General features: G+C 40.2%; 1 protein-coding gene across 36 annotated transcripts in view; it reads left to right on the forward strand.

Annotated features, from left to right (window-relative positions):
- NEB (nebulin) overlaps positions 1–24660 on the forward strand; it is a 192582-nt gene extending 167922 nt beyond the window's left edge. For 9 of the 36 annotated variants that reach the window (XM_059704463.1, XM_059704461.1, XM_059704470.1 and 6 more), the window contains 22 exons: positions 394–504; positions 1025–1138; positions 1909–2013; positions 4775–4879; positions 6157–6261; positions 7514–7606; positions 8530–8622; positions 10485–10577; positions 11065–11157; positions 12122–12214; positions 14304–14396; positions 15373–15465; positions 16053–16145; positions 17635–17727; positions 18019–18111; positions 18433–18525; positions 19334–19441; positions 19535–19718; positions 20024–20116; positions 20991–21143; positions 21665–21771; positions 23883–24660. In XM_059704463.1, the coding sequence (XP_059560446.1) occupies positions 394–504; positions 1025–1138; positions 1909–2013; positions 4775–4879; positions 6157–6261; positions 7514–7606; positions 8530–8622; positions 10485–10577; positions 11065–11157; positions 12122–12214; positions 14304–14396; positions 15373–15465; positions 16053–16145; positions 17635–17727; positions 18019–18111; positions 18433–18525; positions 19334–19441; positions 19535–19718; positions 20024–20116; positions 20991–21143; positions 21665–21771; positions 23883–24056 (2382 nt within the window). In that variant the 3' untranslated portion in view covers positions 24057–24660. The remainder of the gene's footprint in view (positions 1–393; positions 505–1024; positions 1139–1908; positions 2014–4774; positions 4880–6156; positions 6262–7513; positions 7607–8529; positions 8623–10484; positions 10578–11064; positions 11158–12121; positions 12215–14303; positions 14397–15372; positions 15466–16052; positions 16146–17634; positions 17728–18018; positions 18112–18432; positions 18526–19333; positions 19442–19534; positions 19719–20023; positions 20117–20990; positions 21144–21664; positions 21772–23882) is intronic. The other 27 variants (XM_059704498.1, XM_059704464.1, XM_059704468.1 and 24 more) reach the window with 26 other exon arrangements.
- Positions 24661–24960: the final 300 nt, after the last annotated feature.

The raw sequence follows: 24960 nt of genomic DNA on the forward strand, positions 1-24960 counted from the left end.
CAGTTGGTCTTTTCTTTCCCTCTGGATCCAAATAACTGCACTAATGCCACTTTCACCACCTCCCGCCATTTAAACCACCACCTAACTTTGTGGGTTTCGAGTTGGGTTCACATTTGGTCACCTAACCTATGACCCATGTTCATTCTTCTGATATTTTAATTGAGTACCGAACAAAATGTGCTTACCTTACCATCCTATTAATTTCTAGTTTTTATTGAATATTTCATATTAACTGATGAAGCTTATACCCTGCTTTTATTGATATCTTTATTTACTAAATTGCAACTGTTTAAAATTGAAAGGGCTTTTTATCTTTGGGGATTTTGACCCTTTACCTGAGAAGAGCAATCCAGGCTTTCTGGTCACCATTGCTGCTTTTATTTTGTGATACAGAAAGAGTACAGGAGAGATCTAGAGGAAAGCATCCGTGGGAAGGGTCTCCATGAAATGGAAGATACTCCCGACATGATAAGAGCAAAGAACGCCACTCAAATCCTCAATGAGGTGGGTCCCCAGCCAACTGCATGCACATAATTCATAGCCAAGATACACACAGACACAAATCCAAAGAAATGAAAAGAGTTTTTGAATTTCAAATTCCATATCCAACATGATTACTACCATTAAATAAAATATATCTTAATTTCTAATGAGTTGATATCATAGCAATCTGTGTCTATAGTGGCTATCACTATCCTAACCTATTATTTATCTAATATTATTACTCTTGATCCATTTGGTGTGCTCATTTAAATAAAAACACCAAATGAGAGTGGTGTGCTCTAAGTTTAATCCTAGTTGTTACCAGATTTAAAATTTGCTTTATAATTAATTTTCTAAAAAAAAGATGCTGAAGTGTTCAAAAAGAGGCCTTAAAATGGATTTTGGTGGTCACCACTGCATCCTACCTTAGGGAAAGATGAACATAGCAACTAAGGTCGCATGTTATGTGGATTTATAGTCACTCTGTACATTTTTTATTTAATCATGGAAGTAAGGAACCTTTTTAAAAATGTTACTATAGAAAGAATATAAGAGAGACCTGGAGCTGGGAGTCAAAGGAAAAGGCCTGAACGCCATGGCCAATGAAACGCCTGACTTCATGAGAGCCAAGAACGCCACTGATATTGCTAGTCAGGTCAGTGTCCCTGTTTCATGTCAATCTTCCAAAAAAAGTGACTGCGATTATAAGGACACAGATTGTCCTTCTATTATCTAACTTGTTGGTCAATGACTGTCAAATGCATATAGTATCATTCTTAAACATCTGCCTGGTGAGTCCATCTAATAAAAGAATCAAGGACCCTTTGCTAGGCCTGCTTCCATCTGCCTTTCTGAGTCTGCAGCCACAGGAGACATTCAGAGCGAAGGGTGGAAATTGGGGAACCAAATAGCTGCTTGGAAATGGTGTAGACTCTCTGACATCTGGCCTTGTTTCTTAGTCATTACACTCCTCTTTTGGCACCAAGAATTCATTGCTTAGACTATTTTGGGAGTCCTTTCTTTCCCTCCTTTCAAGGCCTAAATTTAAAACATAGTTTTTAGGCATCCCACATTGTCTCACAGTGATTGGTTTGGGTCTTTTGCTTTCTTGTGTAAATAAGCAATCCATGCCTTACTCTCTGCTGATTACCTCCCTCATTTCCCATTACTCCTCTCCTCCCCCTTTTCCTTCCCTACTTCTGTTCCCCATGCCCAACTAGATAGTCTCTCAACAGCTAGAACTCATTCTTTCTGAATTTCACTCTTTAGTATAAAGCTATAAACATAATAAGGAAAATGTCTGTTGATTGTCAAATAAATGAATTTTGGGGGGAAAGAAATATTGATCACCTCTTAATCAAATTAAACCAACAAGTGTTGTGCACATTGTAAACATTTACTCAATTGTTGGGTATTCTTTTGCAGATTAAGTACAAGCATTCAGCAGAAATGGAAAAAGCCAATTTCACTTCTGTGGTTGATACACCTGAGATCATTCATGCCCAACAAGTCAAAAACCTTTCAAGCCAGGTAAGGACATTCATCAGGATATCACTCATTGACCCCAATCATGAAGTATAAAATCTTTGCATTTATTTGTAAGGAGGTCCTTTCAAATCACAATCTTGCCCAATAAAAGAGATAGGAGTTATCTATGATGCAAGTTTGGATCAAAGTTTAGATTTTTGCATCTAATTAAATGAGAGTATCTTAAGTTACTGAAGAACTCTTAGAAGAACTGAAGAAACAAAGTTTAACAGTCTACATTTGGATTACCAATTTCTTTAATGAGATTAAGATTATGTCATCAATGCTAACCCTGATTCCTCCCATGGTGGATAACTCTCCATCGTCTTACAAATAGAGAGATGAAGAAATGTGGGATGTCCTTCGTACACCAGACGTACCCTCATTTGTTTTAATCTTCCCTGATATTGGGAATCTGCCAATTATATTGGGACTCTGCCATTTATTTGAGTAGCCCGGATTACAATGTTTGCTGTCTTCTGATCAGTGAGTTCTAAAGCAATAATTACCTGACCTGGCTATGCTTTATAAACACCTGGAAGGTAGATTTTCCCAGTTCCAACTGGAATTTTGAAGCTAGTAAGTCTGATGTAGACCCTGGAAATCTGTTTTGTATATTTATTTGTTTGTTTTTAATTTTCATAGATGGTCAACTTAATGACAATCAAGTTGGAAGAATCATGAATTTAAACATTTTTTAGCAACATATAATTTTATATCATAAATTAGATATGAAAAATATAGTTATTTCCAGAGAGTGGGTTAATTAGGAAGCAGATCTATTCAAACGGGAGAACTGAACCTTTTATTTTAGAGGTGGGAGTGGGGAAGAATTTGAGTAGCAAAATTATGTGGGTCTCAAACTACCATGTTGTGTTCGTGGCGGGAGCCAGGGAGGTCAACATTCTTAGGGCTGTGAGAGGCTTACCAGCCAATAACCTCTGCCTTTTGACTGTGTTAGCCCTCAAAGACGACCTCAGCATGTGCACATGTTCCAGGGAGCGGTTCATTCGCTTACCCTGCTCTTGTGTGCTTTCCTAGGCCTTTCCTGGGCTAGTTCCCCAAAGCCTAAAAGTATGACCAGCAGGTCACTTCCTTCCCGGCTCAGATCAGAATTTGCCCCTGCGTGATGGACTGGTGCTTTCCTCAAAACTGCTCTGGTTCCCACTGGGGAGGACATAGTTCATAACTTATAAACTTCACATTGGGGGTAGTGGGGAGGAGTGTTCATGCAAGCGTTGTAAGCTGACCCACAAATTCTGGGACTCCCTCCTCTCAGAATGCCCCTGAATTCCCAGTGCAAACGGAAGGCTCCTTTTAGGGACTAGCAGGAGCTCTGCAAAAAACCAGGTAAAACAGCTTTTGCTGAAGAAAAGGAGGCCTGGTTCTTCCCTTTTCCCAGGACAGAGAGAACCCTTTGCCTTACATTTGCATAACTAAGAAGGGTCATTCCAGTGATTTTATCCTGAGGGAAAACATCTGGTCCTGGTGACCTGCCCTTTCCTTTCAGAAATGTCCGCTCTAACTGGCTTCCTGTTAGATGAACAAACTCCAAGTCAAAATCTCTTATCTTAACCCTAGCTGGTTTGGCTCAGTGGATGGAGCATTGGCCTGTGGACAGAGGGGTCCCAGGTTCGATTCTAGGTTGCAGGCTTCTCCCCAGCCCGGGCCCTGGTCAGGGCGCATGCAGGAGGCAACCAATTGATGTGTCTCTCTTGCATTGATGTTTCTCTCTCTGTATCTCTCCCCCACCCCTTCCACTATCTCTAAAAATCAATGGAAAAATATCCTCGGGTGAGAATTAACAAAAAAAATTCCACCACTTAAACAACAAAAATCTCTTATATTAAATTTTTCAACACTTACAAATGTAATTTGTATACAGGGTGGGCCAAAAGTAGGTTTACAGTTGTTTATATGGAAAATAATACAATAATTAATAAATAATAATACAAGAATAAATTGTTTCATGTACTCACAACAGTAAAGCTACATTTGCCTCACCCTGTATAATACAATTTAAATAAAGATATATAGAAAGGTTAGTTTTACCCCCTTACAAAAGTAGCCAGTTTCTTGCCTCAGCCCTGCACATCCATACTTCTCAAAAAAGTGTCAGAACGTAGAGATAAACAAGCTAGAGAGGAAAGTAGAAGGACTTGGTGACAAGCGATAAAGGAAAACCAGACTCTAAGGCAGAGTAAGTGTTCCGTGTTTTTGAGCTGGAGGTGATGAGCAGAGTGGGGGATGGCTGCCTGCATGTCTGGGGCAGACCAGCCCCTGTGGGCAGTCACTCCCACCAGCGAGGCGGGGCGTGGTGGGAGAGCCCAAGGAAAGTGAAGGCTGGCTCAGCGCAGTCCTTGGCCAGTGAAAATGTCCTTCTCACCAACTAAGGCCGGCTTTCAGGAGCCTCTTAATCCCCTGCTTTTCTCCACCTGCTGTCGAACAGCCCGGCTCCATCCAGTTCACTGTAGGCATCCCCGTCTCCCTGCCAGGAGCCGCACACGATCACCTCCCTCCTATGGGCCAGCCAACAAGCGCCTTTCTCTGCCAGCTCTGCCTGTCAGTGGGTCCTACTTAATCCCTGGGCTTGGTCCCCCAGGGAAGAAAAGGCCGGAGCTACTCACGGAGCAAGCCCTGCTCTGTGACTCCTAACCTCCTTGAGCAGTCAGGGAAGGACTTCCCATCTGCTGAGCTATTTTAGGTCTCACTGGACCATCTCCCTGTGGTGTTCACCGTCCTGATTTTTTAAATCTATTCCCAGAAAAAGTACAAGGAAGATGCAGAGAAGAGCATGTCCTCCTATGAAACAGTGTTAGACACCCCGGAGATGCAGAGAGTGCGGGAGAACCAAAAGAACTTCAGCCTTGTAAGTTTTTACTGGATCTACAGCACACCCCATGGGTTGAGGCAGGGCAAGGAGGCTGCCCCTGGGCACACACAGGTGGGCATCACCCCAGCAGTCGGGCATGGAGCAGTCCCACAACTCCCACCCTCTCCTCTCCACTCACCTCATGCTTCAAGCCCAATCAAAGCATGACAGACCCATCTGTCGCTTTGTTGGTGATTTCCTGTCACTGAATATGAACTATCATCGTTTTTTATTAGTGGCAACATCTGTGAGATTTCACAGTTAAATCCAGGTAAGATATACATTTAAAAAAACCAAACAAACCCTAATTTGACATGTTACAAGTTTTAAGGTTTTTAAAAATTAGTCTCTCCATAAATTTTTATTAAAGAATTTCCATTTGGCTATCAGACGGTGATTATTGTGGCATAGACATTTTTTTAAACACAGGATTTTAACTTCCTTCACACAATATAGGACAATTAAAGATATATAAAACACTATCATCAACAAATCAACAAACGACAAGTGCTGGAGAGGATGTGGAGAAAAAGGAACACTTGTGCACTGCTGGTGGGAATGCAGACTGGAGCAGCCACTATGGAAGACAGTATGGAGTTTCCTTAAAAAACTGAAAATGGAACTCCCATTTGACCCTGTGATCCCACTTCTAGGAATATATCCCAAGAAACCAGAAACACCAATCAGAAAGGATATATGCACCCCTATGTTCATAGCAGCACAATTCACCATAGCTAAGATCTGGAAACAGCCTAAGTGCCCATCAGTAGATGAATGGATTAGAAAACTGTGGTACATGTACACGATGGAATACTATGCTGCTGTAAAAAGGAAGGAACTCTTACCATTTGCAACGTCATGGATGGAACTGGAGAGCATTATGCTAAGTGAAATAAGCCAGTCAATAAAGGAAAAATACCACATGATCTCACTCATTCATGGACAATAGAGACCATTATAAACTTTTGAACAATAATAGATACAGAGGCAGAGCTGCCTCAAACAGATTGTCAAACTGCAGCGGGAAGGCCGGGGAGGGTTGGGGGGCAGGAGGTAGGGGGGTAAGAGATCAACTAAAGGACTTGTATGCATGCATATAAGCATAACCAATGGACATAAGACACTGGGTGATAGGGGAGGCTAGGGGACTGTCTAGGGCGGGGGGATAAAATGGATACATATGTAATACCCTTTGTAATACTTTAAGCAATAAAAAAAAAAGATATATAAAACAATGCTGAAATCTTAACAAAATGTTTACTCTTTCTTTATAGCTCCAATACCAGTGTGACCTTAAAAACAGCAAAGGAAAAATTACAGTTGTTCAAGACACCCCAGAAATACTGCGTGTGAAAGAAAATCAAAAGAATTTCAGCTCGGTATATTTACTCTTTATTTTCTATTCAATGCTAATCTAATAATTCCATACTCTTTAAAAATATAGTAGCCTGACAATTAACATCTAACCTCCCCCAGTTAATACCAGCAGTTACTTGTTAACATTCTCCATACTTTGTTGTAAAACCATCATTCCACAGATCATTTGCATAACAATTTAAATCTGCTAACAAAGTAACCTTTCTTTCTGTAAATTTTTTAAAATATATTTTTATTTATTTCAGAGAGGAAGGGAGAGAGGGAGAAAGATAGAAACATGAATTATGAGAGAGAATCATTGATTGGCTGCCTTCTACACACCCCACACTGGGGAATTGAGCCACAACTCGGAATCAAACCTGGGACCCTTCAGGCTTCAGGCTAATGCTCTATCCACTGAGCCAAACCAGCTAGGGCTCTTTAAATTTTTTAAATCCCACAGCAGTAACCTCTGTTGTCTTGCTCCAGGAGGATGGAGTTCTTTTGGACATTGTGATTTTTTTTTATTCTTTATTGATTAAGGTATTACATATGTGTCCTTGTCCCCTATAACCCTCCCATCCCCCAGCTCATGCCCTCAGCCCCCTAAGTGTCTGTGTCCTTTGGTTATCCTTATATGCATGCATACACGTCCTTTGGTTGATCTCCACCCCTTACCCTCACCCTCCCCTACCTTCCCTCTGAGGTTTGACGGTCTGATGGATGCTTCTCTGTCTCTGGATCTGTTTTTGTTCAGCAGTTTATGTTGTTCATTATATTCCACAAATGAGTGAGATCATGTGATATTTATCTTTCTATGGCTGACTTATTTCGCTTAGCATAATGCTCTCCAGGTCCATCCATGCTCTTGCAAATGGTAGGAGTTCCTTCCTGTTTACAGCAGCTCAGTATTCCATTGGTGATTTCTTTTCTTATCCCTCCCCCCAAATAACCAACCAACTTCACATTTCTTTCATGGATTTTGTATTTCATATAAGCTCGAGTGTTGTTGTTTTTTAGTCAATATTTTCTGGTTTTCCTCATTCCGTATTAATACGGTATGATAATCTTAAAAGAAACCTCAAAATCTGGAAAGTGACCCATTATTGCATGTGGGAGTTACTGATGCCGACGTGGAAGACGTCAGGTACTCAGGCCTAAGAACTATCTCTACTGTCTTTTGATTTCACGGAAACCAAGTTTCTTAGACTCTCTCCAGTAACTGCCGGGTTTCCCTTTCCTCTGTGTAACACTGTCCCGATTCCGAATGCCCAGGTTTTATATAAAGAGGATCCCTCACCAGGAACAGCGATTGGAAAGACCCCTGAGATGATGAGAGTGAAGCAAACACAGGACCACATTAGCTCGGTAAGGACGCCGTGGACTCACCTTTGATATTTTCTGCCTCCTTTTGATCATTTACACAGATGTTTGAGCTGCACTCAAAACCCTTGTCACCAGGAGCTTAAGTTGCTCAAATCAGTTAGGGTCGCCTCAGAGTCAGTGCAGCACCGGGCGGTTTTTGTGAGTGGAGGTTAGATATGGAAAACGGAGAGGCCCGTCAGAGCAAACCAGGGCTGGACAGTAACATGGTGAAAAAACAGATTTTATTCAGGACCACTCCACTGTAGGGGAAAGAGATCTCGGTATAGAACTGGACTCTATTTCAAAAACAACAAGGAAAAGTGAGAATTTATAGCTGGACGCTGGGGTGGGCAGGGAAAGGACCAGTGGGTGGAAAATTACTCAGAGAAAACATCTGGGCCCCAGATTCTGGGGTCAGGAGGCTTGTGGCTAACTAAACCCACTCGCCACGCCCTTGCTGGAGGCGGGTGGGTGATCAGGCTGCCCCTGTGGGAGGGTGGGGCGAGGAATTTGGTCAGATATCCAGGGGGATCAGGTAGCCAGGGTGGGAGATGCTAATTTTAGCAGGATTTTTGCTAAAATTGGACGATGCAAAGATGGAGGCTGAAGTCCAACAGTCAAGGTCTAGTTAGGAAGAAGACTGAGAGGAGTCTGACCAAAGTTTGGTTAAGGAGAGACTCTGTCACTTGTCAGAAAACAAAATAAGTTAGAGTCAAAGATTTAACCCGGAGCCCCACCCCTACCCCACCCCCTAATGAGACAGGAGAGCGGCCAAGTGTCCTTGCCCTTGGCTTTGCTCTCCTCTGACCCAGTTCAGAATGTGGCCCCATTCGAGCTAAGTGGAGAACTCCTGCTATTTACTTGCGATTTTAAAAATTGCGGGACTGCTAACCACACCTCACATGCCACCCCTATCATATCTGCAGGTGAAGTACAAGGAAGCAATTGGACAAGGAACCCCGATCTCTGACCTGCCGGAAGTGAAACGTGTCAAGGAGACGCAGAAGCACATTAGCTCGGTAGTGGCCCATATGCTTACTCCGCATGGGTTTGTGCAACCAGTCCCCTCCCGATCGCTCCCTAGCTCCATCTCACCCCTTCTCCCTTCTCCCAAGGGCTCCCCATGCCTTGGGGATGGTGTGAACTCTCCCTCAGCCATGAGAGGAGCACTGCAATTTGTAAGAGTAGATAAGAAATCCCTGTCTTCACATAGTCAGCGAGCAGGAGGGACTTGGCTTCTTGATGAATCATCACACCTGCAATTTCTAAAGTGAATGTGCCAACAGTAGCACTACGGTTATTGGACGATCTCAAGTTAGTTAACCAAAAGCGTATACATATAAACATAGAAGTAACATACATATATATGTGTGTGTGCATGTGTGTCTATACCAGGACATTCTCCACTGTCCAGAGGACCCAAGGTAGACTTCGAAGTCTCTGCAGCTTTCTCCCCTCCTTTCAAGATTTCTTGCCCTGTGTCCTCTGCTCTCTCCTTGTAAATGCAGAGTGTTTAAGGGGCTAGCTGTCATCTTCCCACAAGGGTATATTATATGTTCAGCCTGTTCTCTACCAGGAATTTCAGGTGCACACACATTCATACACTTTCTCATCCATAAGCAGATTCCAAACAATTGCTGGCTACTAGCAAGAGACTGTGTGAAGTTTGGGAAATAGTTTATGGCCAATAAAAGGTGTAGAGATTCTTCTGGGGCCTGGAGGGCTGACGTCTCATTTAGTTGCCACTAGAAGACACTTGATCTTTCTCTTGCATGGCGTTCATATTATTTAGATGTCATTCCCTTTCACTCCCTGCCTACACTCTGGCTTCCTGATGGTTCCACCTTCACTTAGAGTTTTGTGTCCACTCATCCAAGAACACTAGCCCATAGTTTCTTTGTCACTTTTCACGCAAATTCCTGCCTTTCTCTGGTTATTTTGTTCTGCTGTCCATGGTCAGTTATACTGCCTTGCTGGGTAAAGAAACAAAATGCTGTACCAACATGGTGGACTTTTAAGATCCCTGAAAGTTTCCTAGCAAAACAAAGATATCAACACCAGTTGGTCAGTGATTTTAGGAACTCATCCGTGACACAGACCCCTAGATTTTTCATGTTGCTCTCACACCAGGTGCTAGTACATTGTAGCATCCATCCATTTGAGAAGCGTTCATTCATTCCTTTAGGCTGAAAATTCTTAGCATTCAGAGGAAAGGTAGCTAGAGGTTCAGGAAGCTCCTCACTCTTCATGACAGTGTCCAGTCCTCTGATATAACCATAACAAATAGGGACTTACCTGCTAGCAAAACACCAGTTTAAGTGATTCGACAATCACCTTTTTCAGGAAGGTGCTCTTCCTGAAAAAATGAATGCCTTCAGTCTCCTCACATTAAGGGTACCTACAGACTAGGGGCCAGCTAGGAGTGTGCAGTAGAAAATGCAAAACAAACAGAAAATTCTCAATGACCCTGAAGGATTACAGTATCGTGCAATTAGAAATTTTTAAACCAAGCAACCTATTTATTAAGTAAAATAGATTTTTCGTGGACCTGCTATATGAAAGGTACTAATATAAGATGTTACAAAATGGAGAGATTTTTCTCATTGCTGAAAGTATGGCTACTATTTAGTGCATTTTAAGAATCTATTAAGTGTTGACTATACAAAATGTGCAATTTAGTGCACAGTTTTTAAAGTAGTAAAATTACTACTTTCAAGATAAAATGTAAATACTTGTAGAATTTCTTCTCCTTATTCCTTGGGTGTCATATTTGAAAGCAAGACTGTTTTTATGAGTTTCCACCAAATAGCACACGTGTAGCTGTAATACAAAGGATTCACGGTCATTTTACCTTTCTGGGTATTCTAATTATCTCCTACAGGTTATGTACAAAGAAAACTTGGGAACAGGCATTCCAACCTCTGTCACTCCAGAGATTGAGAGAGTCAAACGCAATCAAGAGAACTTTAGCTCGGTATTTATAAATATATCAAATAAGAAACTCTATTTCCCATTTTTTAAAAATTACCAGAATAACCCATCATCCTTTTTTAAAAGAGTAACATCTTAACAACGGTTCTGTGTGTATTTGTGTCTGTGTGTGTGCGTGTGCGTATTATTACCTGACCCAAACCATCGGGACTCACACGAAGTGACTCCCTTTTCTGATGGTACTTTAACCACTGACAAGTGTGAGTACTTAGATGTGAAATTCTGTAAGTAAAATTAACACACAATTCCTCATTATACTCATATCTTAAACTCAGTGCTTTCCATTGTACTTCTTTATTCTGAGAATTAGCACTGTAGAAATCATTAAAATGGTGAAGTAAAAGCACTATCCTACTAAATATTATTCACTAAAATACTCCCCCCTCCCATACTCCTGTTTTAAATTTCTCCCTTCCTTAATCCTTATGCTTGTTTTGAATGTCTTCTGGGTACTTTTTTGTATCTCACAGGTTTTGTACAAAGAAAATTTGGGGACAGGAACCCCAACACCTATCACTCCAGAGATGGAGAGAGTCAAACGCAATCAAGAGAACGTTAGCTCGGTATTTCTTAGGGGACAAAAATAAAATCCCTTAACTCTTATTTAAAATAATATTTTAACACGTTACAAACATCTGATTTTTCTGCCTATAAAATTACTAAATTTATATAAAAATAATGATACCAAATATTCAGTTTTTCATCTAAATCTAATTTAGTATTTACTTTAGTTCTGGTGTGAAATTTTAACTCTTTTCCCTAAAACATAGTATTGATCACTTTCCTTAAACTTCTGTAATACTCAGTATTTCCTTCCTCAGATCGTCCTTGAATAACAATAGGTGTTTCTAACTGGTGTGGCACATGTCAAAAGTAAAATCTAACATCCCTTTAAAAGGTCAATGTTAATTAGAATTTTAGTGGTATTTATTCTGGCTCTGTTTGATGTATATTTTGTGGTTGCAGTTTTTCTTTTAAAAATGTGATTCTTAAACATTTTCATTCAAAAGACAATGCAGCAATTTTTAGTAACTCAGAAATACAAGTTTCCTTGAGTTAGCTGATTTTGTATACCATGCAAGATATAACTGAGCTTTCCTTTGGCATAGCTTCAGAATCATTGAAAGCTACTATTTATTTAGCTTTTAATATTTATTTTATTCTCCAAATCTATTATCTCTCGTTCCCTAATTTAGAGTTACCAACAGCTCATTATAGATATTAATTTCCATTAACTTGAATGCTGTTTGATAAGGTCCAGTCCTCTGTCCTGGAGAGAAGGCCTGTGTAAGGACTCCGGCCTGCCTCCTGGCAGCTGGGTCTGTGTTAATGCTGCTTAGAGACAGACATTGTGCTGTTTGACCAAATGTCCAAAGGTGGCCTCTAGTTCTATTTCCTAAAGTTATTTAGGCCTATTTTACATAATTATGAAAACAAACAAAAGTACTTTTTAGAGACTATTTCAAAGGTTATGTCTACCTAAATGATGGCTCCAGGCTGATTTGGTTGTTGCTTTTGTGCACACAGATTTTGTACAAAGAGAATTTGAACAAGGGGACCCCCATACCTGTCACTCCTGAGATGGAGAGAGTCAAACGCAATCAAGAAAACTTTAGCTCGGTATTTGGCAGAAAGCTCCTTTAACTCCATATTTAAAAAATAATAATTAACTTTCTATAAATCCAAACTTATTATGAGTCCCTTTGAAATTCTCAATTTAACAAATTCTCTTTCTAAATCTCATCAACTGAATCCTTCTTTAACCAGCATTTGATTCTAACATTTTATGCTTTTCATACTAGTCCCTTAAAACTTTTAATTGGTTCCTTTCCTTATCTTTTCCCCTGTTATGTTATTACTGGGACTTTTGAAGGTAATTGATGTCCAAAAAACCCCCAAACACTGTCGTTATTATTTACTTGGAACTCTTTTTATTCAATATTTCTGGATTAGCATCACAAGAAAAGACACAGGATGAGGCCCTGTGTAAAAATAATGGCTCTTGCTTGGAACAGGGGTTACCTTGGCATAGGTCCTGTCTGGGGCAGCAGCAGTACCGAGAAAGGAAATGGCTCAGTATCAGGACCCAAAGTAATCTCATCTTGATACTTGTTCTAAACAAGCCATTCCATGAATAGAAATCCAAACCTTCTGATTTGTTTTTAACACACAAATCAGACCATAAGCTTATCTTTAATGTTATTTTCTCTTGTACTATTATTATTGCTGAAAACCTCTACAGTCCTCAAATGGTCTGTGAGACTTCTATAAAAGGATCTTAGATTCAAATCTAAAATCTGAATCAGATCTAATCAAATGTTATTAGGAAAATGTAGCTGAATTTGGCGGGGGGGGGGGGGGTGGGTGGGAGAAGGTTTGATCCAAAATGTGTTTTTTTTGTGTGTGGTTTTTTAATGTTTTTATTGATTTCAGAGAGGAAGGGAGATGGAGAGAAAGATAGAAACATCTATTATGAGAAAGAATTATTGATCAGCTGCCTCCTGATCAATAATTGGAGGCCGAGCCCACAACCCTGGCATATACCCTGACAGGGAATTGAACTGTGACTTCCTGGTTCATAGGTTGACGCTCAACTACTGAGCCATATGGACGGGGCTCCAAAATGGTTTTTAATTTTTTAACTATTTTCTCAATGTTTGATTCTTTCACATAATTAGATCAGTAACTTTCTTTGGTCCCATTGTCTTTTTTAAATAATATTTTTTAACTTTTACATTATAGTTGACATACAGTATACCTGTATTAGTTTCAGGTATACAATATAGTGATTAGACATTTATATAACTTATAAAGTGATCGCTCTTATTAGTCCCAGTGTATTTTTGTTTTGTTTTTCTTTGTTTTTAATTACTATTCACTAACAATCTTTTGATTTCGTTTAAGTTTTCAATGTCAACTAATACTACTTTTGGAATGTTACCATCACTGTTTTCCTTGTGGGCATATTATTCTTATTCCTTCTTTTGCAAAGGTTTGCATTAATTTTTCAAGATTATTTTCTTCTATATTAGAGTAAGTATATTATTATTTATATCTGTTTAAGATCTTGGTGATTCCGATGATCCTGGAGAGGATCTTATCATACAGGTGCTTTTCTAAGTAACCCTTTGTGTTAATTATTACACGAGTTGCATTTAGGCAGAGTGCCCAGTGGTGCATAGAACCTTTATGACACCATGGAAAATAAGCAGTGCTGTGTATTTATTAAAACCTTGACTTGTAGACTGGACCACCTCCACAATTGGAAGTTACTTAGCAAAGACCAATTTCACTGTATTGCATAGGTTTGGCCTGGGGTTTTAAATATCTGTTCTTCTGTAAGATATTCTGTATAGGAAAAATAAATATTTGCCAATCTAATTGAAAGATAATCTTCCTATTGTACACTAAGCATTTTAGTGCTCTTATGAAATTAGCATTTGTATCTTTTTCTTTATTTCTTGATACAGAAAACAAACATTGAATATATGAGTTAGGCTAAATGCTGAATATCGAACACACTGGCCCTTTAGCTATGGATCCATGGTGCATGTTGTCCTCCAGATCTGTGCTTGAAAAGACAGGCTGACTTGGGGAAGTTGTCTTTCCCGTCTGATGTCACAGTCTCGTACTAGGTTCCCTGCAAGACAGAGAGGGAAGGGCTGTGCTGACTGCTCTTGTTTTTCTGGTGCTTTCTTGTGTCATGCAGGTGTTGTATAAAGAGAACCTCGGGAAGGGGACCCCGATTCCCATTACTCCAGAGATGGAGAGAGTCAAACACAATCAAGAAAACTTTAGTTCGGTATTTAAAAGGAAAAAAAAAATCCCTTAACTATGTTTAAAACATTTTTAAAATATTAATGGCTATATTTTAAAATCTAATCAACTTATCCCAATAAAAACTTTGACACGTCTTATTCGCAACTTAATGCTACCATTTCCTATGAATTCGTTTCCCCATTTTGGTTAAACATTAATGTACTCATTTGACTTTTTAAAAAAGTGTTCGGTATTACAGTCCAGCTTTTAAAAGCATAACATTCTCAATGTCTAAGCACCCACATTTATCCCGCTTTGCCGATTTGATTTGAACAGAAGCTCACAAACATCTATTCTGCACCAATCAGACTGTTGGCCTCATTTCCTATTCTAACCTCTGTCCCTACTGGTATTTGTACAGATTTTTTTCAAGGTGTTTTTGTTTGTTTGTTTGTTTTATGTTTTTGTTTGTTTGTTTTTGCATTTTGTCATTACTCTACATTTGCCTTTAAAAGGATTAATTTTTCCCAATATGTTCACCCAAGCTAAAAATTAAATACTTGGACTTCTTTTGAAAGTCAACAAAAGAAGATGTGTGTGTACGAATCTTCATATTTGCAATGTTTATAAAACCCAAATATCCTTATGTGTTTTGTTAATAACATTTCCAAATCAAGAATAACTTCCTTGGTTCTCAGTCTCTTGCCCTTTTAATTTTCTCCCTCCTCCTAACAAGCTGAGAAGGGCTAATCATTCCCTCTGCTCTCCGTCGCTCATCGCTGCAGAGCTTAGTTCAAACAACAGCAATTATAAAACGTTCCTTTCCTATGTCCTAGCGTTCACTGCTCTTTCCTGCATTCCCTCGCTTTAAAGATGTCTCGGCTCACACAGGTTGGATCTAGAAGCTTGTGGGATTTCCCTTCCTCTAACTCACTTTCTTCCTTTTGCTCCCCGCTGCTCCACAGAGGGGCCAAGTGGTTGATTGCTCTTCTTGTTCTGGATGCTTTCTTACCATACAGGTGCTATACAAAGAAAACGTGGGGACAGGAATTCCAATCTCCATCACCCCTGAGATGCAGAGAGTCAAACACAATCAAGAAAACATTAGCTCGGTATTTCGGACAGAAAGGGGAAAGAAGATGCCATTTAACCTCATAATTAAATTGATACTAAACATTTATTATTTTCTGAAACCCACTTCCCTTCCTTTGCTTCTAATATACCTCACTTAGCAAAAGGACATACGTACAACGCTTGCATTTCTATACTACTGTCAACTCGATTTCTTAAATTGCAGTTAATCCTGATTTCTCTGCCACTTGGTATTTTAAAATATACATGTTTATAAAACCACCTTACCTTTTCGTTTGCTTGGATAACAACAAAACTGAGTTTTAACCATTTTAAATCCCTATGTGATTGTTTAGGAGGTACTGTGCTCATAGAAATAAAAAAATAACATGGGTAACTCCGACAGCCTTACCCACTGCGGCTGAGGTCCTTGGCGTCCTAGCGAGTGTTTTCCGATCCCAAGAATGGCTGCCATTAAAGTAGCGTGTGGCGCCTTGTCCGTGTGTAACTCCTGGCTTCTTAGACTATTGTGTAACTTGGTAACAAGGAAGTTGATCTCACCCTTAAAATCTCACAACAAACGAAATGTTCCTTATGGTTGTTTTCTGGATGCTTTCTCATCACACAGGTGTTATACAAAGAAAACATGGGCAAGGGAACCCCTTTACCTGTCACTCCAGAGATGGAGAGAGTCAAACACAATCAAGAAAATATTAGCACGGTACTTTGGCAAGAAGAGAAAAAACTACTACTTAAAAGTGATTTAAAATAATGCACATTAATCCTCCTTTTTAAAGACAACTTACATTTTGTGAATTTCTTGGTCACATTTATCCTTTTGCCCTATAGGGCTACCTTAGCCTTAACCCCATAATAACAAGATTGCTTTAATCCACAATTTAAAATTCTAATATCAGGAAGTAATGGATTTTCCAATAAAATATTGTTTTGCTCATCTCTCCCCAAACTTACTCTCTATTCACTACCTCCAAGGTCTCTTTGTTTTCTGTATTTGTGAAACTGGGGAGGCGGCATAGTCGAGTTGTGGGTTTTTTGTATGTTCTTGTGCCTGTGACTTTAGGTTCTCATCTACCTTGTCAGATTTAGACAAAGAGACCTTGGGAAATATAATCCCCATCCTCTCCTTCAGAAATAGTGACAAATGAATATTCAGTAGTGGTTTTGGCAAATGGTTATTAATTAACTTAAAAAGGCAAGTGTCACTAGAACTGTTTTTTGTTTTACCAATTTTAGTTCTATTTGTCTTTTTCATGACCTTTAACTGCTAACTTAGTAAGCCATTTCCTGTAATCCTGTGCTCTGCAATATTCCGTATGTTGATAAATGACCGGGGCTGGGGTTTGTGTCGGGGTGACTCTAGCTTACGTAATGAAGGACACTGTGGCTTCCACGTGAGCACAGTCTACAGGTTTCTCCAATAGCTGTGCGCCAGAATCACCTGGAGGGTTTGTTAAACCAGACTGCTGGGTCCTGCCCCCACTGTTTCTTGTCTCTGGTGTGGGGCCAGAAAACGTGCCTTTCTAGCAAGTTCTCAGATGCTGCTGACCTTGCTGCCCAGGGACCCCCCTTTGAGAACCACCACCTTAACAGAAGTCTTCCTCTAGAGCAGCATTTCCAAAACCACCCGTGTCCCCAAGGGGAGGGGAGACATCGAGGTTGAGGATTTGTCATGATGTGTTACCATGTATTTAATTGACTTACCATATAGTGACATCATTGCTGAGAAGTTGGATGTTGTAGTAAACTGAAGCAAGAGGCACAACACAATGACAGCAAGGAGAAAAGAGAGGAGAGGGCCTTTGCTTGTTTAAGGACCCAGGGTTGTACTGAGGTGTCTATATGAGTTTAAGTGCTGCAAAAAGGTGGGGTTCCCCACTGCGGAGCAGCCTCGCCCTTCCCAGTGGCCTTCAAGCCCAAGCCCCTAAGTGCTGTTTAGATGGCCTATCAGGTGCTGGAATTCACAGACCAGGGCAGGGTGCAGGGGGCGCACGCTGAGTCTGTCTTGCAGGCTGCACGGATGTCAGCGTAGGGCCCTACCCTGGAAGCGTATTCCTTTCCGTCTAACCTCACTGCCCACATGGTTTGGCACCCTGAGCCTCCTAACGAGTTACCTGTTCTGTTTAAACTTTTGGTGACTGTAATTCTTTTCTTCTTCTTTTTGCCTTTGTGGATCCATTGGACACATGTAGGTCTTGTACAAAGAAAATATGGGGAAAGCCACCCCAACCCCTGTCACTCCAGAGATGCAGAGAGTCAAACGCAATCAAGAGAACATTAGCTCGGTATTGTCTTGAGAAAGTGCTTTTATTTTTGCAAAGTAACCCCTGCCATTTGGCCTGCTCCTAACTCCATCCCAGGTTAAAAGCAAACCACATGCCAGTTTTCTAGAACCTTCTCTAAATGTCATACTACACTTAGAATGGCCATTAACTGGCTTTAAGCTTTCCTCTTGAGAGCTATCCTCACTAATAATAATAGATTAAACATGGGGTTTTCTCACCCAAATTGCATTATAGTTAATAGCCTGAAGATTGCCGCCTAGTGACTTTCGGGTCCAACTTTGTATCTCACAGGTGTTATACAAAGACAACCTGGGCAAAGCGACCCCGACACCCTTTACTCCTGAGATGGAAAGAGTCAAACGCAACCAAGAAAACTTTAGCTCGGTATTTCAGAGAGGAGAAAAGAAATTGCTACACTTTTTAACAAGCCTGGCAAAGATGGTTATACCACTAATTTATCTCACTGTTTTCCCCAAACTTTTGTTTATCCATTAAAATTCTTCTTTACCTGCTTAAAAACAACAAACCAACCCCTCCAGCCCAAACGTCACCTTGTGCTTTATACAATAACATTTTAATGGCTTTATCTTCCTGAGGTGTTTCTCATCGAGTGTGATATAATTGAGCCATAACACCAGCTAGCTGATGGTTTTCAGAAATGGTTTTCTGCTCTCTGATGTCTGGATACTCTCTTGACTCCTCTAGGTGTTGTACAAAGAAAACATGAGAAAAGCAACTCCGACACCTGTTACTCCAGAGATGGAGAGAGCTAAGCGCAACCAAGAAAACATTAGCTCGGTATTTTCTAGGATTACAAAAAAAAAAAAAAAAAAAGGGAATGCAACAACTTGGACAATAACATTTTAACTTCATAAAAATGTGCACTTTCTTATTCCACTGAAAATTTACACTAAAATTAACACAACTGTGCTTTTAAATTCCAAATGATCATGCTAAGACATAACAAGTTAATTGCCAACGTTTTCTGCCCCTTTTCCTTTCCTCTGAGGTAGTTTTGCATAACCACCTGTAACAAATTGACTTCCTAACACCTCCAGTCTTCAGCTTTCCTTTCCTTTTAAGGTATCCTAGGAAACAGGTAATACTCTGAAATGGATGCCTTCTCTTGTTTTGATGTTTTGGGTTTTTTGTGTCTGGAGGACTTTGATTTCTGTATTTGCATATGGGTTTATAAAATCTTGACATAAACCTACAAAAAAACCCCGAGGACTTGTTTTGAAGGATAGTTCTTTCAAATGTCAGTAGCACATTTAGCACCAAATACCATCTGATACACTGGGGCTACAGTTCCCAGCAAGTTCAAGAGAACACTTCCTTCCTTTTCCCTTCAAAATTATACTGTGCCTCTTCTCCTTTGAAAATGGAAGTTACATTTTCAAAGTCAAAACAGATCCTCCCGGATGCGAGCCCTGCCCACCCATCCTCACGCTAACCTGCTCCATGTTATCCATGGGTCTTGCTGGGTCCTTTCGGACTCAAGCTTCCCTCCCAGCTCCTTCCACCCCCACCTGTTGGAGAGGTTTGAGGCTTCAGAGTGAGGACAGTACCATGGGCCTGTGCTCATTCGTTTTTTCTCCTCCGGCAGGTTCTTTATTCCGATAGCTTCCGGAAACAAATACAAGGCAAAGCTGCCTATGTCTTGGACACCCCGGAGATGAGACGAGTGAGAGAGACCCAACGCCACATCTCAACAGTGAGTCGGGAACTCTCTAGGACTGGGGGGCACACGGGGCAAAGGAAATGATCCACCCTCATGTTTTCACAAAACGAATTCATGACATTTCAGGTGAAATATCATGAAGACTTTGAGAAGCACAAGGGTTGCTTCACACCGGTGGTGACAGACCCTATCACTGAACGAGTGAAGAAGAACACACAGGACTTCAGTGACATTAACTACAGAGGGATTCAGAGGAAAGTGGTGCAAATGGAACAAAAACGGAATGACCAGGATCAGGAGACTATTACAGGTGATTGAGCCACAGTGGGAAATCGACTTGAAGCTAAGAGGGCAGAGGAACAGAAGTGAATTATCTATAGGGGGGCAAAGGATAAAGGACCTCAATTTGTGTTTCATTAGGTGTGAAAGAAAACCTCTATTATTTCATGACTTGCAAGCCTGACCTCTCTTCTTTATGCTTTGATCTCCTCTGAGGAGGAGACACGACGAGAGCCTAAGCTCAATCCATCCTCCTATGATTAAGTTCGTACCTAGCTCTCTAAGTCTTTGAGAGAGTCCAAGAACATCTGCTCTGACCCTTCATCTTGCTTTCAGGTTTACGTGTCTGGCGTACTAATCCTGGCTCAGTTTTTGACTATGACCCAGCAGAAGACAACATTCAATCCCGCAGCTTACACATGATTAACGGTACGTTATGCCACAAAAGGATCACAGCAAAAATGTCACCATTTAGTGGGCTAGAGTCAATGACTTTCTGAAGTTCCTTTCCTCAAGGGTTTTCAGTTACCCGACTTGCCCATTCAGCATAAAAACTCCTTGACAAGTGGGCCAAACTCATGTCTAGTCAAGTTTCACTGCCTCAGTGTAAGTCTCCCTCAGTGTAAGTCTTTCTGAGAGAAATAATGAAAACAATACATAGGCAAAGGGAAGAGAGAATGGATTTGATCTTTAGCAACTTTCTGAACTGTCTTATGTCAAAGATTAGTCATTCCATTAAAGAGGTCACACGCATGCCTTTATGCCTTCTGTTCATGTTAAAAAGTCAAATAACAGGTAGTGCCCGTCCTCAAAGGATCTACACTCTAGTTTCCTGATGAAGAGAGACGAGTAAACCAGTGGTTACTCCCTGACAGTAGTTTGAAAGGTCTGCACACAGGTCATGGGAACACAGAGAAAAGGCATCTACCCTGACTTGGAAGTTAGGGAGGACTTTCTGGAGAAGGCGAGGTCGGAGTGTGAGTGTGAATATGACCGTGTGTTCATCTTGGTGAGGCAGGAAAATGGGCTGCATGGCGGGAAGGAGCAGTCCCAGGGCCGCTCTGGGGTGGCCAGCCTGGCTGTGCCACTTCCCTATCACCCGCCTTTTGGTAATTAAACTGTTCTCTGGAAAATGAGGACGGCACAATATGTCATCAGTGCTTTGGGGGTTTCATCCATGGAAAGCTACTTCAGACCGTGCTTGGTAACAAACAAACAAAAAGCCACGGAGATTCAAATACTGCCGGGGATTCCTGCCAACAACGTTTCACCTCTGATCCTCCCCAAAATCTCACCTCCCCAGCCCAAGCTCAGCGCCGGAGCCGGGAACAGTCGCGATCAGCCAGTGCTCTGAGCGTCAGTGGCGGCGAGGAGAAGTCTGAGCACTCAGAAGGGGCAGACCACCACCTGTCCACCTACAGCAATGGCGGCATCTTCTTCTCTGCAACCTCAACAGGTACAAGGGGAGGGGGTGGGATGGAGGGGGCGCTGACTCAGCAGGTCGGCCAGCTCACTGGCAATTACTATAACAGAAGCTTTGAGTAATAAATAAATAAATAAATCTGGATTCTTTCTCCTTCTTCTTCTTCTTCTTCTTCTTTTTTAAAAAAATATTTTAATTGACAAAGGAACAGAGAGGGAGAGATAGAAACATCAATGATGAGAGAGAATCATTGATTGGCTGTGAGCCTGCAACCTGGGCATAAGACCTTGACCAGAATCAAACCCGGGACCTTTCAGTCTGCAGTCTGATGCTCTATCCACCGAGCCAAACAGGCTAGGGCTGGATTCTTTCTTCTAATGAGAAAAGACTAGAATTGTGGAGGGGGCACATGAGTTAGATGTTTCATTTCTCCTTTCTTGGAAATTATTATTTTTAAATTATGGGGAAAGCCAGCACTGTTCAGCAGCTAAACATAGATTTAATGATATCTGGCTATATCTTCTTCTTATAAACTATTTCTTCCTTCCTTTCAGCTTACAAACATGCAAAAACCACAGAGCTCCCACAACAACGATCATCTTCAGTTGCCACCCAACAGACAACGGTATCCTCTATCCCATCTCACCCATCTACTGCTGGAGTAAGTAAATAATAAAGAACTTACTCAAATCATTCTTACTTTTTTGATATGTACAAAAATAATGATAGGCATTCTGATATTTAAAACAAAACAAAACAAAAAAACAAAGCAAATGATTAGTTTGGGCTCTTTGGTCCCACCCACTACCTTAAACTAAGATATTTGCTATTTGGTATCATTATTCAAGAATATATATCTGTATGCACATCACACATATGAACATGTCATATCTTAGACCTCTCCTGTTAATATATATATTGAAAAGTTAAGTCAAATCATGTTCACAATTCACCAGACTACTTCAAAACTCTCAATTTAAGACCCTGGATCTTATTCATAATAGCACAAACACATAATTATTTAGGATTGAAATGAATATTTGTATGAAGAAAACTATCTACTAAAAGATGTAAATGAAGATCTAAAAAGTATTGAGACCCATTATATTTCAGAAGGGAATCTTGTAAGGATGTCATATCTCCTAAAATAAATCCATAAATTCAAGGCAATCAAAATCCCAAAAGCATTTTTAAAATGTTGTATGTTAAGCCTAAAATTTATTTGAAAGAGTAAAGATGCAAGAATAACCAAGTGAATTCTGAAAGTGACAATAGGAAAGGACTTAACCATGTTAAAGAAAAACAAAGCTATCATAATTAAATATGGATTTAGCATGGGGATAGATTCTTGAAAAAGATAAAGTCCAGGGAGGGTGGAGCGTGGAAGGTGGAGGTGGAAGACAGTATAGGGGGAATAAATGGTGACGGGGAAAAATTTTTTAAAAAGATAAAGCCCAAAAATGGGCCCTAAAATAAAGTAATTATAAGTCAGCATACTACTGGCATGATCCCAAATTCCCAAAGTGAGAGATACCTGCAGTATTGTTATGGTTTTTCAAATTCTTCTCCAAACACAAGTTTGACCTCCTCCAAAGGGGGAAAAAAAGTCCACATATGAACAAGTCCACATATTTCACATGGACACATATCCATAGTACATTATTAACGTACTATGAAGTTCATCATTTGAAATGTACAATTCCATTGAATTTTAGTTCATTTACAGAGTTGTTCAACATGACCACAATGCAATTTTAGAACCTTTTCATCACCCTAAAAAATACCCTGTATCCATCAGCAGTCACTCCCCATCCTGGGTCTTTCCCTCCATCTTCTATCCAATGTGAGGCATCCACTAATGTATTTTCTGTCATATATACTTGCCTCTATGTACATATTGACATTTCATATAAATGAAATCACACAATAGTGGTCTTTGTGACTGGCTTCTTTTACTTAATGTTTTGAAGTTCATCCATGTTGTATCAGTACTTCATTCCTTTTTATTGCCAAATAATATTCCATTTGTATGGAAATACCACTTTTTAAAAAATTCATTCATCTTGGTGGGCATGCATGAGTTGTTTTCATTTTTTTTTGGTTGTTATGAATAATGCTGCTGTGAATGAATAAGTGTGTACAAGTTATTGGATGGACATACGTTTTTATTGCTCTTGGGTCTACCCCTAGGAGCAGAATTGCTGGATTATATGGGAACTCTGTTTAACATGGGAAGAACACCTATAACTGTTTTCCAAAATGGCTGCACATTTTACATTCCCATCAGCAGTTTAGGAAGGTTTCAATTTCTCCACATCTTCCCCAACACCTGTTACTTTCTGTCTTTTTGCTCATCACCATTTTGGTGTGTGAGAGGTGGTATTTCATTCTTATTTTGATTTGCAATTCCCTGGTGACTCGTGATGTTGTGCATCTTTTCATGAGCTTATTGGTTCTATGTATACTTCTTTAGGAGAATTCAGATCCTTTGCCCCCACCTTTTGTGTGTGTGGCGGGGGGAAGGGAGGAGGGTACTGAACTATAGTTCTTTAGATATTTTGAATAGTAATCCCTTATCAGATATATGGTTTGCAAATATTTTCTCCTATTTTGTGAGTTGTCTTTTTTACTTCATTGTTGGTGGTTGTACATTCTCTTTTGGGCAACTTAAGTTTATGGAGTAAGTCATAGGAGACGTTAAAATTGAGAGTTTGGGTTAATTGTTGCAAATCTAACATATCTTACCCCTTTTCTTTCCATCCTCACAAATAGAAAATCTTCCGCGCCATGTACGACTACATGGCTGCTGATGCTGATGAGGTGTCCTTCAAGGATGGAGATGCTATAGTAAATGTTCAAGCTATAGATGAAGGTTGGATGTATGGCACTGTGCAGAGGACCGGCAGGACCGGCATGCTCCCAGCCAACTATGTTGAAGCTATTTAGGCATTTCAAAGCATCATGCCTGCCTACAGGACCTACAAATCCTGCAGTCAGGATTTCAGTTTAGACTCTCCACTACTGCCAAGTTCTCAAGCCACCCAATGATTTTTCTGTGTCCATATGATTTATGGTTGTACCATCTTTCAATTTGTTCATATATGAACCTAAACAATTCTCCAGTAAAAAAGTTAGCATGACTAATCTGTCTAGTTATTAAACTGGCTTACTTCCTCATTATCTTCTGGACTTGCACATAAGACAAAGGACAACACGAAATCCATAGGTTCATCATTTTTTAAATTGCCACTATCAAACTTTCTTTTGGGTTTTAAAATCAAGTTTAATTTCAGAATAGACATTTTAAAAGTTTCTGCAATGTTATATTATTGCTGTATCAACCCATTTCTCCATTATGAAAATGTTTAACATTATTTTCTAAAACGTGAACATATAAACGTTAAAGGGAAAATAGCAGAGATGTCCACCTTTTCTGTGCTTACTGAATGCTGATGCTTTTATTTCTAATCCAGTTCTGAAGTTATAAGCTGTTAGTCAATATAAACTGGTATAAGCTAGCAACTAATAAAATATATAATTCTGCAATAAATGCCACGGATGGAATGAGATTTATTTATTATTTTTCAATCCTCACCCAATGATATTTTCTCTATTGATTTTTAGAGCGAGTGGAAGGGAGAGGGAGAAACAGAGAGAAACACTGATGTGAGAGAGACACATCCATTGGTTGCCTCCCACAAGCCCCCGACAAGGGCCGGGAGCCTGCAACTGAGGTACATGCACTTGACTGGAATCGAACCCAGAGCCCTTCAGTCCACAAGCCAACGCTCTATTCACTGAGCAAAACCGGCTAGGGCAGCATTATTTATCTTTAATAGTTTTATGATGA

The sequence above is a fragment of the Myotis daubentonii genome, chromosome 7 (genome assembly GCF_963259705.1).
Source record: "Myotis daubentonii chromosome 7, mMyoDau2.1, whole genome shotgun sequence".
Classification (NCBI taxonomy): domain Eukaryota; kingdom Metazoa; phylum Chordata; class Mammalia; order Chiroptera; family Vespertilionidae; genus Myotis; species Myotis daubentonii.